General features: G+C 45.9%; 1 protein-coding gene across 1 annotated transcript; it reads right to left on the bottom strand.

Moving 5' to 3' along the window:
• Positions 1-1,199: 1,199 nt before the first annotated feature.
• On the bottom strand, positions 1,200-7,397 carry LOC117903693 (high affinity cationic amino acid transporter 1). The gene is made up of 13 exons (XM_034816032.1): positions 7,362-7,397; positions 4,441-4,566; positions 4,219-4,372; positions 4,029-4,160; positions 3,860-3,958; positions 3,592-3,800; positions 3,357-3,528; positions 3,092-3,275; positions 2,447-3,033; positions 2,110-2,275; positions 1,727-1,943; positions 1,570-1,666; positions 1,200-1,497 (listed from the first exon to the last, which is right to left on the bottom strand). Exons 1-13 carry the CDS (start codon positions 7,395-7,397, stop codon positions 1,223-1,225), a joined length of 2,454 nt encoding a protein of 817 aa, XP_034671923.1. The 3' UTR covers positions 1,200-1,222.
• Between the last annotated feature and the right edge of the window lie 7,010 nt (positions 7,398-14,407).

Genomic DNA, 14,407 nt, shown 5'->3' with positions numbered 1-14,407 from the left:
TTATAAATGTGTGGTTTAGCTTAGCGCGAGCCTCTAGAATCAATAAACAATAAACAATTGTCGATAGAGCGATAGATGGTGAGGTGTAGAGGGGGGGCGGGGAGAGGGGGTAGAGAGTACTGTATTCATACATACACATCAAAAATGTTAAATGTCAAAATGTTTTATAAAATGCATAGCATAGCATGTAGCGCACAAATATTTTAACAACAATACAATCATAAATACATAAGAATTTCTGTGTGTGTGTGATGTAGTCTGTGTGTGGATCGTAAGTTTAGGCAAAGATCTGCTCTGAGACTGAGGGCTGTATGTGTTTGTGTGTGTGTGTGTGTGCCAGAAATTCGAGTGTCTAAAATGTACAGTTGTGCACACCCGCGCTCTCACACACACACACACACAGGGATGTGTTTTATTCTTTATATTTTTTGCCTGGCTGTGCCGAACCTTTTCTATAATATTCATCCGTTCAGTGTACAGGGAACAGATTCCCGTGTCCCGGGCTCGTCGTCTTGTCCTCTTTTTTTCCCTTGTGCTGAATGCCGATTGACCAGCGTCACCCAAAACGTTCGCCAATCGAAGCTGAGCACAAGAAGGAGTTCAGGAATGTGTAGGATATGGGATACACAGGATTTTGATAATAACTTTGCACTAATAACCCAATCTATGTTTTGTATATAGTATATATATATGCATAGGTATATATGTATGTAATTTCTTGTATATATATATATATGTATATATGTATATCTGTATATACTATGTTGTATATGGTATTAGTGTATAACGTCGCTCACGCTAAACGCTCGCTCGTCTCCTCTCCTCTCGTCACGTCTCATCTCGTCACTTCTCGTTTCGTTTCGTCACTTCTCGTCTCGTCTAACATGTGCGGCGTAAACACACATGTTTGTATGTATTTCATTTCGGTAAACTTAACATCTCTAATTGTATATACAAGTTGAGTGAGCTCTACCTGGGACTGGTTCCGTTCTGGACACACCCAAGCGTACACGGCTACGATCACAGATCGACGCCTTGAAGAGCGGCCCAGTTTTTGCCAGGACCATCCGAATTCGAAACGTGGCCTGGGGATTTAGGAGTGGCTTTGTGCAGCCTTACTGCTTGGGGCTGATCAAAGGATATCAACAGAGGATTGGGGAAAACACTGGGGAAATCAACTATGGGAGTTGGGGCTGGAGTTAGGGGCATTCCCCCATTCAGTTTAGTCTTCCCACGACGGGAACTGGCCCTCGTCCACAAACATGCTGAACTGTCCGGTATATTGACGCTCCATGGGCGGTCCACCCGTTCCACCGCCCGTTCCCGTTCCCGTTCCCTGCGGCTTCGCCTGTCCAGCGGATGTGTGAGGCGATGGCGCCACTGGCCGTGTGCCCGTCGAGCTGCGGCCTGGAGGCTTTCCCGCCGCATTGCTTTGGGCATTTTTGGAGCTGCTCTGATTAGACGAGGACGAAGATTTTCCGTAGTTATAGCGTTGCTCTATGACGAGTAAAAGAATAAAAGCAAAAATGGATTAATTTAGTTTTAAATGAATAAATTTGCAGCCCTTACTCGATGGCTGCTTCACCTCCTTGCTGGCCCAAACAGGCTCGTGGGTTTGATTATACGATTGCTGATCCCAGACGGCTTTCTCCTCAACGTTTTTGCTCTATGAATTTACGAAAAGTCAGTGAAGCCTGTGAGTTTATTTGAATGGCTAAAAACTAACATAGTCCTTGTCCACATGCAGCTCGAGATCATCGCTGGTCTGCTCCAGGCTGCTGTGTGTAATGCCGTAGTAAAAGTACATGATAAGGCCAAGGGACATCCAGACGGTGAAACGGACCAGGGTGAGGATGCTCAGCTTGAATATCAGGTAGATGTTCACTGTGATGGCTATGGCTGGTATAAAGGGTAGTCCCGGCGTCAGAAAAGCCAAAGCATATCTATCAGAGAGAGAACGATAGAGAGAGCGAGACAGAGCGGGAGCGGGAGCGGGAGCAGGAGCGGGAAAGAGAGGGAGAGAGAGAGATGTCGCAGGTCGCAGGAGAAGGAGAAGGAGTAAATGTTGTAGTCATCCGTTTATGTACTTGCTGCCGCTCTCTGTTTTACCTATTCTGCGGTTGCCTCGATATAATCAATAATATCACAAATATGCCGATAAATAAAATGAAATAAATGAAGGCGGCCAGGCCACCGGACCATCCAATCGCCGCGAATAAATCCAAGAAGAATATGAGACCGAACATGATTCCAACTAGTTTCGTGACATACATGCCTGGTTTTGGTTTTAGTTTTAGTTTCGTTTTTGGTTTGGTTTGGTTTGGATTGAAAAAAGCAAAAGCAAAAAGAGTAAATTTTCGATTTAAAAATTTGAGCTTTGGATTCTGCATCGCCATCGATTAGAACCTAATCTAATCAGAGTCGAACATTAACTAATATTACATACCACTATCGGTGGTGGCCTGACCGGGATTTATCCAGGGAAAGAAGCCGGGGCACAGGTACGCATAATCGTGAATCTTTCGTGTGATAAAATTCAATCCCATTGTATCGAAGGCGGTGGCCTGGCCGGTGGGGCCAGTGGGTGCACCATGCACGCTGCCATAGAACTTGTTCTCGGAGCGGTCGGACACCAGAAACTGATCATCTCGGCCGCCCATATAGCCCTCGGGACTGTCATCGATGAAGGAGTCATCCGAGTCGGACATGCCGCGTGTCACCCGCTTGATGGTCAGCTTATTGGGCACCTCGAGCACCTCCGCAGGCGTTGCATGGGAATCACTGGCCGTGCCCGGTGCAACCGGAGTGCGCAGCTGTGCCGGCAACAGTTCCACCAGCGAAGTGCTGTGCGGCTGATAGCGCAGCACCAGCACACAAGTCGATACCAGGGTATAGGCCAGCAGTGTGCCGATGGACATCATCTCAACGAGTATCTCCAGGCGTATGGTGAGCGCGACCAAGGCTGCAGCCAGTCCACTGCCAATGGTGGCCAGACCGGGCACATTGGTGCGCTGCCACAGCTGCGAAAGTTGCCTGAAATGGAGCATGGGCTTGGATTTCCCCCTCATGAAAGACACTTTGACATATGCACCTGAAAATCAGACCATCCTGGGCCATGGCATAGATGACGCGCGGCATCGGAAACATTGAGCCAAACATTGCCACGGAGAGGCCAGCCGTGGCACCAATCGCCACCACAGCGCGACACTTTGGTGCATTTACATACGACCACATCTGCACCAGAGCCGCACCCGTATTGATGTGATCGTAGGGCACTAGATATACACAAGAAATGCAAGCAATTATCAAGCAGATGGACGGACAGATCGATCTCCTCTGTGGAGAGTAAGACTCACCCACTAAGGTAAGAACTAAACTGACGCTGACATAGGCAATCAAGACGACAACCAGAGAGCCAACAATTGCCTTCGGTATGCTCTTTTGTGGATTGTGCGCCTCCTCACCGGTCGTTGCAATTATGTCGAATCCGATAAATGCATAGAAACATGTGGCGGCACCGGAAAATACCTGCAAAGAGTTTGTATAAACTCAACTTTGGGGCTCAAAGGAAAGGAATTGTGGAATACTTACACCACTCCAGCCATAGGGCAGGAAACCCTGATGCTCCGACCACGTCTTGGTGTCCACATAGAAGAGGCCGGCAGCCATGACAAATACCCACGTGGCCAGATTGACAGCATTTAGTGAATGGTTAAAAATGACCGACTTGCTGGCGCCCATCGCCAATACGCAGGTCATGAGTAGCGTTATGCCAAAGGCTATAAAGTCCGGTGGTTTGCCTGAATGAAACATAATTAGTGTGCCATGGATTCAAAGTTGAATGTTTCCATTTAGTTACCGAATATCGTGCCAATGGACTCGCTTATCGTGCGCGCAATGGCATTGCCAGTCAGGGAATCGAAGCTAGAACTTAAAGCACAGGCACAGGCACTTGTTCCTGTCAATGAGAAATGGATACATGCAATGGATACATTGCTCCAGCGGCTCCCAGCTCCCACTCCACTCACCTATTAGATATTCCAATATCATGTTCCAACCAATTATAAAAGCTACAAATTCACCAACTGCCACATATGAATACATATAGGCCGAGCCGGATGTGTGTGGCACACGAACGCCAAATTCCGCATAGCAAGCGCCTGCGTTCCACGTAGATATAAATAAATATAATAATAAATATTTACTTGCTCAACTTACCTGAGAAAATACTCGCTATGGCGGCTATAATAAAACTAATAATCACACCGGGTCCGGCTATCTTCTGGGCCACCATGCCGGCAACCAGATACATGCCAGTGCCACAGCAAGAGCCAATGCCCAGCGAGGTTAGGTCCAAGGTGTTGAGACATTTCTGCAAGTGCATAAGTCAATCGGATTAGAGATTGGACCGGGATGGGGTTGGCTAGGAGTGGATCTCACCGTCAGCTTGGGCTTCTGTGGCTGTGCATTGCCGTCCTGCAGCTGCCTCACATCCTTGGTGCGTATGAGCTTCGGCAGGAGCGTTGTCGAGCTAACGCCAGGCGGCAGTGGCACCCTGAACTTGACCTGCAATCCAAAAGAGGGACAACGAGAGAGAGAGCAATTAATTGTGGAGTGCCAACGACATCTGCCGCTGAAAGATAAGTGCCTTCCACCCATTATACCATCCCCTCCCACTGGCCCTACTTATTACCCAACCCTCAAGTGCCCTTCTGCACTGATCAACTGATGGCAATCGATATTAGCAACAAGTTTTTGGCTTCTGAAATGAAAAATTAAAGGCTAGGCCACAGCTAATTCACAGCAAGGAAAACGGAATCGACCGAGGGGCGCTGCCGCACGACGCTCAGCACAAAAACCGACCAATCATGACCCAAACAGATGTGAGCGAGTTTAATATAAATATGAGTATCAAATACGAGGGAGAGCTGTTCAAATTGAATAACAGAAAAATATTTGGGAAATCGGAATGGGGAAAACCTATTTTGTAAAGCATTGCCCAAGGTATTCCTCTGGTTCAACATGCAGTCAGTCCCCCATTTCGGATAGAGTACGAGTATATTGTTCGACCTTCGGCTGGGTCTAAACTGAATGTCAACTCAACGGGTGGGCAAGCCAACCGCAGTGACTCTCTGTCTATTCTGCTCGGTGATAACTGTAGGACTTGGCTCTATTCCAGGACGGCAACAGCAACAGCAACGACAACAGCAGCAGCTTTGACGCAATCAAAGCATACTCGTACTATCTCCTCAATGCTGTATTGTCCTTCCATTTGACCCCGAGCAGTCCGTACCAGTGCTCCCCCCCAGCACCTGCCAGTTCCGGCACCAGCCCCACCCGCAGCCGCTGCCGCTGCCGCTGCCGCAGCCTCATCCGACGCCCAGTTCTGAAGCTGTCCCCAGTCGAGTGCAACAAGCAATCATATCCATTAACCGCCCTGCCGCACCGCACCGCACCGCACCGCAGCACTCCCCCTTTTGCTGTGCAGTCTCCCATCCGTTCTGCTCCAACAAGTTGCATGCTGCGGCGACATTTGTCGTACCCATTTCTTTTTTATGTCCCCTCTCGCCCACTTCCACTTTCTCCTTCTGCCATTCTTTTTGTTGTTGTTTGAGTGAATTGTCGTTATTAATGGCTCGCAAGTAAGAGGGGGGGACCCAAAGGATGGGAGGAGCAACAACTGCAGTTGAAGCAACTGGCACAGAAGGTCATCCTCCCACCCAAACCCCAACCAAAAGAGAATGGGTGCTGGTGCTGGTGCTGGCATTTTGCGCCGTTTATCGTTTATCTTTCAAGTAAATGAATGCTCGAGAGATGAATGCATGGGTTCTGTTCTGTACATACATATCTGCACTTATCTTTAGCTTCTTTTGCATAAATCAATTATGAGATTGTGGCAGAGGAAATCTAAACACTTTTTGCCGCAGGCATTCCACGCTGTCCTTATTGGATTCTTACTGCCTCTCTGGGTTTTCATCTATGTATCTTATGCCTGCCTGCTCTATCACTTATCTGACATGCCAATTCCTTGAACACATTCCTTTGAACAGTCATTGTCGTAATGAGAAGCATACTTTTAGGTTGGTCCGCCACACGGCGTATGAGTGATGGAGCTTCGGTCTCTATGCGCATCCCTTTCCCACCTGCAAGCCTGCCAACAACAGATGCTATATTTATAGACTTTCTCCCTTGCTTCCCCTCTTTCTCTCGTTCCGCCTCGTCACCCCTGCCTGCACTGGGGCATACTAACTGGACACTAACTGCTCTGGTGGGTGGCATTTGGCTCGGGGGCTCTATAGCTCTAGGGGACGTGTGTCCGGCTCTCGTCTCCCGTCACCCGTCTCCGGCTCCAATTACAGCTGCGGTCGTAAAGGGAGAAAGGGGGCAAGGGAGCTAGGTAGACAGAAGTGGCCATAAAGATAACTGAAAGCCAAAAATGTAGCGCCCATCTTCACAACCACACCATAATACCCTCAGCGCGTCCCTGTGCGTTACATTTTGCATGCAATGTGTGGAGGAGTTAATTTCTTGTAAAATACTCCCTTAAATTTATTAAATATCACAATTAAAGAATCTCTTTGATGCGAGTCTCTTGAGATTAAGATTGTTGTAATTCTACACCATATGGCTGGGACGGGGGTACATTGTCTCTGAAAGGGTATCAAAATACATGCAAATACATACACATGTATTTCCTTTTCTTCTTTTTGTACCATTTCTTTGTATTTTGTGGTTTTAACGCTCCTACATTGCAGCACTCTCCTCCCATCCACCCTTCCTCCGACACCCACAACGCTGTTGTTGTTTTTGTTTGTGTGTCGTATATGTTTGTATGTATTTGCCCAAGTGACCCTGTAAGCCTGTGTGCTGCTGCTTCTTCTTAACTCCATGGTTTGTCTTCCTCTCTTTTTATTAAATGGATTTGCATAAGTTCACACACACACTTACGCACTGGTATGTCTGTATGTATGTATGCATGTAAATGTATGTCTGCGTCGGCGTTCAGTATCATAATGACCTTTTTACGGCCATGCCACCATACAACCAGAGCCCGCTTCCCCTTCCCCACACCCACACCCACGCACACGTATACACAGAGGCGAACAAACAGTAATACATATGTACGTACATATGTATGTGTGTATGTACATATGTATGAGGATATGTATGCGTACGTAGCGCCGAGTCATGTGCTTTGAGTTAGGTAGGGGGGTGCGGGGGAGCTGCTTTAATTTTAGCAGTGACCAAAAAAAAGAAAACCAAAAACCACTTTTGGTATTTTCTGCAGTGTTTCTTGTTGTTGTTCATTTTGGTATTTAATATGCTTTATTGTAACCTTTTGTTTTGTTGCTTTTGCTTACCTTCTCTAGCACCAACAACAGATCCGATGGCTTCATTGCGTTCTCCTTGCTTCCTTCCCTTCCACAGCCGCTATCCGAATGTTTAACAGTTATCAGATGAGATGAGTAAGCCTAGCAACAGCACCAACAATCGAACGCAACGCGAAAGAGTGACCAATAAAAAAGGCAAAGAGATCCGAGAGTTTCTTTTACCGTTCTTTCCGAGGTGTTTCGCTCGCGGTTGCTGACGCTGACGCTGACGCTGACTTTGCCTGTGCTGATGTATCGATGTGTTACTGATCTTCTGCTACCTGTGCTGTTTAGGCTTGGGCTGATTCTCTTTCACTTCTTCCGGTTCTGGCTGCAGCTCTTTTCCCACTAGTGAGTTCTTCCTCTTCTTTAAGGCTCTTCCTCTTCTTGCTTTTTCGCGCAGCTTGGATGGCCTTCTTCGCTTTATCTCTGCTTGCGTGGTGAGCTTCTTGACGTTGCTGTTGCTTCCTCTGTTGTTTTCGCTGCTCCTGCTGCTGCTGTTCCTTCGCCTGCTGCTGTTGCTGCTGCTGCTGCTGCTGCTGCTGGCGCTGGCGCTGACGATAAGTTTACAGTTACTCCTGCTGGTGCTGGTGCTGATGCTACTGCTGTTGCTTTCTTGTTGTTTTCCACATTGATTTCTCTCTGCAACGTCATTCTATATTCAACAGTTTTACGTCTGAAGGATCGTCACCCTTCTCTCCTTCTTTTGCACTTTTCCACGTTGGGCAAATTTTCACTTTCTTTTCAGTTTCGTTTTCCGCTTCAGCTTCTGCTCTACCCAACACTGTCCTGTCTCTCTCTCTCTCTCTCTCTCTCTCTCTTACTCACTTTCTCTACCTTTGGCCGTACGCTGCCCTTCGGACTCTGTCCACTGACTTGTCCCGTCCCCCCTCGTTCTTTCCCGCTGTCACTTGGTGTTGTTGGCGCGCCTTTACCTTCACGTGGCTCACACACACACACACACGCACGCACTGTCACACACACACGAATGCAAAATGCAAATCTATGTACTATTTTTTCAACGTTGCACACGCACAAACCTACACACACAAACAAAAATAATATAAGTGCCAACCAGCGCCAGCGGTTCTCATTTAACACAAAACTAATTTGGTTAACTTAAATTTTGCAGGAGTTCTATCGTTCTGTGCCGTTAAAAGCAAACAAAAAAAAAGAATTTGGAACCACGCTTTTCTGGTTGCTGCGCGGGGACTGGCGGTGTTGCCTATGCTTCTCGCCTCGGTATACGGTGAATGAATACGGGGGCCAGGTTTTCCGTGTGTATCGCTTTTTTTTCGGATGAAGAATGAAGAGAAAAAAGTGTGTTCGAGTTCCAGTGACTGCTGCTCCTTCTGCTCCTTCTACTGGTGTTGCTGCTGCTTCTTCTTCTTTCGCTTTTGGCCTTTGAAAGAGAGCTTTCGTTACACGGTGTGTAGTTGTGTGTGTTGCAGCGATGCCAGCCTGCGCATGGGAGTTGAGAGATAGCATCCACGATCTGGCAACGCCAGCGAGCAACTTCCTGCAAGACACATTTAATCAAGGTGAAGGAATTTCCGCTATCCAGGAGCTGGCCAAACAGTTTGTTAGTCTCTGTAGCTTCCCCTGTCTCTCTCACACTCTTCTTTTCCCTTTATGTATTGTGCATCTTTTACAAGATCGCTCTCTGCCAATGGACTCACCTTGCACAAAAACATACATCTTGACTTCCTGTATCTATAACAGAGTTAACTCTGCTCTTCCCCAAAAGCTACAAGTTTCACAACTTTCGATTTCTCCTCTCCGAAGCACAGACACACGCACAAAGAGAGAAACAAACACGCGGTTACCGGCGCGCACCACTCTCCCGTCCGCCCTCTCCATCTCTTTCACGCACGAATGTAGGCAATGGAAAGTGCAACCTGAAAGAGCGCAGTCGCACAAACTCTACTCCCCCCTGTCACTCTCTCTCTCTCTGTCATCCCCAACACGTTCGCGTAGGCGTTTTTACTTTCGCTTTTCCAATGCTTTTACGTGTGCGAGTATTTGCGAGTGTGGGTAAGTAACAGAGTGTGTCGAAATCCCCTTTTCTCAAGGATATGTACATACATACATATGTACATACATAAACACATATTTACATACGTACATAAAAGTGTATGTAAATAGATATGTTCGCCCCAGAGACCTAATGTTGTACAAGTACGTAGAGCTGCTGCTGCTCCCGTTATCTGAGAGTGTATCATAGGGCAAGAAGCTTATGCGTGTGCACCTGTTACCGCTCTGCCACTGCCACTGCCACTGCCTCTAGCGGCACTCACACAAAAGCAAATATGTTATCATCCTCTTGTCACCCTTCCGCACCCCCCTTTTCCACACCAAAGGTGCAAACTGATTGTCAGCCCTTTTGTTGTTACCGTTGCCCAATTTACAGTTGAAGCTGCTCACAGCCAATCCCCATCTAAGAGGATAATCGTGTCGCCTCGTGCACGAATTGTTTGAGTCTTTGCCGCTAGATGGCGGCACTTCTATGCAGATTCAGTCTGCTAAAGTGGTTCTCCAGGGCGAATAATCCTGATGAAAAACAAATAACCGAACTGTTTGAGATATTTCGAGAGTTTCTTTGCTTTTCTTCCATAGAAATAGTTTAGACACAATTTCGAATTCAGATTAAATTTCAAACAATTCTTTGTATGCCCAATATTTGGTGCATTCACATAAATTATTTGATGAGTTAGAGTGATACATGGTCTTCGAAAGTCAGAAGTTTCTAATTTAAAATATATATTTCTTACCTAAAATAAATTATTGTTAATCTTTTGAAAACCCTATAGACTGTGCTCAAGTTGCTTATGAAATGTAATGATACATACATATAAACGCGATCACATTAACTTATGTAAATTCATTTAAACCATCTAATTACAAAAATTATTCTAAATTTATGCTTGGGGGTTTTTGAAGAATAGAGTTCAATAAACCCACAGCCAGCCCCAAAGGCACGCGCACTCTCCATCTCCATTCATCCATGCATCCATGTAACGTTCGTTGTATGAAATTAAATTCTGTACATCATCAGCGTCTCGCTCTGGCCAACAGTTTTTAGCGCTTCGATGCCGTTCGGCTCGGCTCGGTTCGGTTTGGCTCGGTAATGTTCCGATTCCTAGCCTACGATTGTTAATATGCCGTTTTTAAAAATAGCAACTATAAATCTTATATACTCGTCGCTGCCGTCTCCGTCGTCGTCGTCATTGGCATACAACGTTCGCTGAAACGTTCCCCCGTCGATGTTCAACGTTCGACGATCTCTGGCGGAGATATGTACAAAAAACTGCTGCTGCTCTTACAAGAGCATCGCATCGGCACATGCATTCACTCATCTGTCCATCTGCCAGTCCGTCCGTCCGTTCGTCCGTTCGTCCGTCTGTCCCCCTTACACATGTTTGTGTCTGTGTGAAACTATCGAAACTAATGTTACTTGAGTTGCCAATGTGGCGGGGAAAAAGATCTTACAGTCCCCGTTGAAAACATCAGACCCAGATACAGCAACAGCAACAGCAACAGCTACAGATGCAGACATACAGATATTGATGTACAGATGCAGATACAGACATACTACAGCCATACAGCCCACGATCGTGACGGAGGCAAAGGCGAAGGCGATGCCGGATCGGGGATCGGGGAATCGGGGAACGGCGGTGGCAACTACAGAACGGAGCAAAGCGTAAGGCAATGTTAACGAGTGAAAAATTCAAGAAAATTTTAGTTCTAAAAATAACCCTTGTACTCATTTTCGTTTCAAAACGGAAAGCGGCCGACATTTCACAGCATCGGAATATAACAAGAAGCGACCAAAAAGCCAATAGCTATAAAACGCAGAGATACTAAGATACTCTGCACTCTGCACAATGGCCCCAGATACAGATACAGATACAGATACAGAAACAGATACAGAATAAAACCAAACAAAAAACCAGATACAGCCGCAGCTGTAAAAGAAACTTGGCAATGAGGGGAAGAAAATAAATGTATGCATATTGATGAGGAAACTTACGAATATAAATTTCGAGTGAAAATTCGATGAAAGGACTATCAAAGATTCGCATTGGAATTTAAATTAAATTACTTAAGAAAATGTAATGTCTCAAAATGTTTCTTCCTAGAAAATGACAATGCAAATATTTATGTATATTTGGAAGGAGTTTAAAAAATAGTTCCTCATATTTAAAAGACGATAAGCATGGGAGCAACGTTTTTCTATGAAGATTACGAATTTGTTTATTAATTCATAATCTCAAATTTGTATTTTTATGAGATCTCGAAGAGCGTAGCTTGCCTCTTACTAGCCTCGATTCGCAGTTGAGTCGAGCTAACCAACCAAACTGCAGTGATAGCTCATTTGGCTAGAGATAACCTCCGCCTAACATTGTTTGGGGGGGTACAGAGATTATCGTAACTACGCTCAGACCTCACAAAACAGAGAGGGAGAGGGCGAGGGCGAGGGCGAGCGATTGGTAATCATTTTTTGGGATTGAAATTCTTTCGGAATACGAACATGTAATTTACTGAATGATATTTCCATTTACATGGGCGCTCCAGATCTGGTGGGGCTGACTGTACTCTACCCGACGAGAGCGCAGCACAATAAAAATGAACAAAAATTACGAACAGAATTATACCAGAGTATAACGCAAATAAGTCCCAAAGAGAGTGGGCAACAAGAAATCGTAAAGCGAACCACATACTCGTAGTACGGATACAGATACAGAGATACATACAATTATTTTGGATTACAAATAGAATACGATCGTTGCCAGTCTCTTTGTATGTGTGTGTGTGTGTGTGTGTGTGTGTGTGTAGAATATATATGTACATTTGTGTATGTTCTAAAAATTAAAAATAACGGTGGGGCCATGAGTAAAAGTTGTACGCCAGCCACCATTCAAATTCAAATCCACCGATCAACGATCCCAAAACGCTCCCCCAAAACGAAAGTCAAGCGATTTCATTAGAGTATTTTCCATGAATCCAGCGGTAGATCCAGTAGATCGTTAGATCAAGCGATGGACGCTACAAAATAATCAATGAAAATCGCCAACATGGAAGAGGGTAAGGTTGGGTAGGGAATGGAGCCGGAAAGGCGACATAGACACAAGGTGTCAAAGGTGCGAAAAGAGACCCCAAGACAACAAAATAACGATCGGTTGGCAAAGCGAGGCCGCCTGTAATTTGATTTTATGTATAATCATTTGCCCGATCGACGATCGCTCACCATGCATACATCAGCATACGCTTATCTATATAAATACCATACTCTATTCTACCTACTTATTTACCTTACCATTCCATTCCATTCCATTCCATCGATCCCATTCCATGGATAGCGTTGGCTTTAGGAACTTTGCCCAAGCCCAGACCACTTCGTAGGCTCAAGTAACCATCCGCATTGGATGTTTATCTGCTTAGATGCAACATTTCGAATCAATGGATATGAGATAGATCTTTTACAAGATCTTCTATTCGAATGCTGCATTTCCGATTTCCATTGGATGTTATCGGAAGCAAATACGAGTATCTGTCGCGAATTCGTTCTTTGGTGTGTGCTTGTGTATGTATCTTCCATTGAATGATGCTTGAATGATCTTCCATTCCAACTACTGCTATTCAGATGATCTCTTCCCCTTAATAGTTACCCATCGAATCAAGATCATTATGTTTGATCTGCATATGTAAATATTTCCATGATCATACTTTTGTGTCTTTATTGAAGTTTGTGTCATGGTTGTTAGAGGAACCACGTAAACACACGATTATGGTATCCTGTTGCATTTATCTGTATGTATCTTGAGCTGTGGTTCCATCCATCGCTCCATGCTGCCCAAAGATCATCAACCCAAAAGGCAGAATGAAAAACAGTTCGAATCCACTTGGGGTGCCGTGCCTCTACTGCATACTTTGATCTATTTTTAGGCTACGATTTTTCCCATTTGCCCGATCATAGATCCCTGGCTCCTAGCCCTAGCCCTAGCCTTAGCCCCACCCCCATTCCCAGAGCACACAGACACATACGTTAAAAGAGAGAGAGAGAGAGAAAGGGAGAGAGAGATCGGATGAGAGATCGCGAAGGGTGATGCACCGCTGCCAGTTTCTGTGTTCCTGAAGTGGGAATCGGAATCGGAGTAACTGTTTCCCCTGCTCTTATGGCTGAGAGATGAGATTGTTGGAATTGGAATCGCAGAGATTCTGGCAGCTCGCAGTCGTCTCTTCTCTGCCCGATTCTATAAGTAGCGGTACATACATACATGCATACATATGTATTTATGTATATTTATATACTCTCACGCACACGTACATATGTACATACGTATGCGCAACACATGTGCAAGAGAGCACCAGCAGTGCCTCTGCTCTGCTCCCCCTCTCCCTCGCCCTCTCGCAATCTACTAAGTTAGAGCAGGCAGCGGCAGCCAGCACCGAAAGAAAGAGGAGAGTGCTTGTGATCGGACGGAACGAGCGCGCGGTGGCGTCTTCGTCCGCCTAACGACCGTAGCACTATGTAAATGTATGTGCACATGTGCGCCCGAGTGCATGTGTGTGTGTGTGTGTGTGTGTCGACTGCCGTTAGTATCGACTACGGGATCGCCACGAAAAAGTTCAGTTTCAGTTTCGTTGTTGTTTGGTTTGGTTAGTTTTTAGTTGGTTAGTTGAATCTCAAGACAACGGACATAAATCCTCGTACATAGCCCGTATGTACCGATCGATCGTTCGGATCGATGCCCGCCCCCTATACCATAGCCCCCTCCCCACCCCCAAGCAAGCGAATTGCAATTGCAATCCAACGTGCGTGATTGAAGAAATACTCGAAGAAAGTGCGCGTGAGTGAAAGAGTGAATGAAACTGCTCGTGAGTGTGTGGTGGGACCATAAAGGAAGAGAAGAACGTGAGTCTCCAAGTCGCCTGGCAAGTGAAGGATGCACACAGGTCAAAGCAAATGCCACTGCAATTGCCACATCAAACGATCTGCGCATGAGTGAAAGAGTGCGTCGTGTGTGAGTGAGAGA

Source organism: Drosophila subobscura, chromosome A, assembly GCF_008121235.1.
Source record: "Drosophila subobscura isolate 14011-0131.10 chromosome A, UCBerk_Dsub_1.0, whole genome shotgun sequence".
NCBI lineage: Eukaryota > Metazoa > Arthropoda > Insecta > Diptera > Drosophilidae > Drosophila > Drosophila subobscura.
Note: the sequence above shows the minus strand (reverse complement) of the source record. Positions and strands in the feature narration are given on the sequence as shown.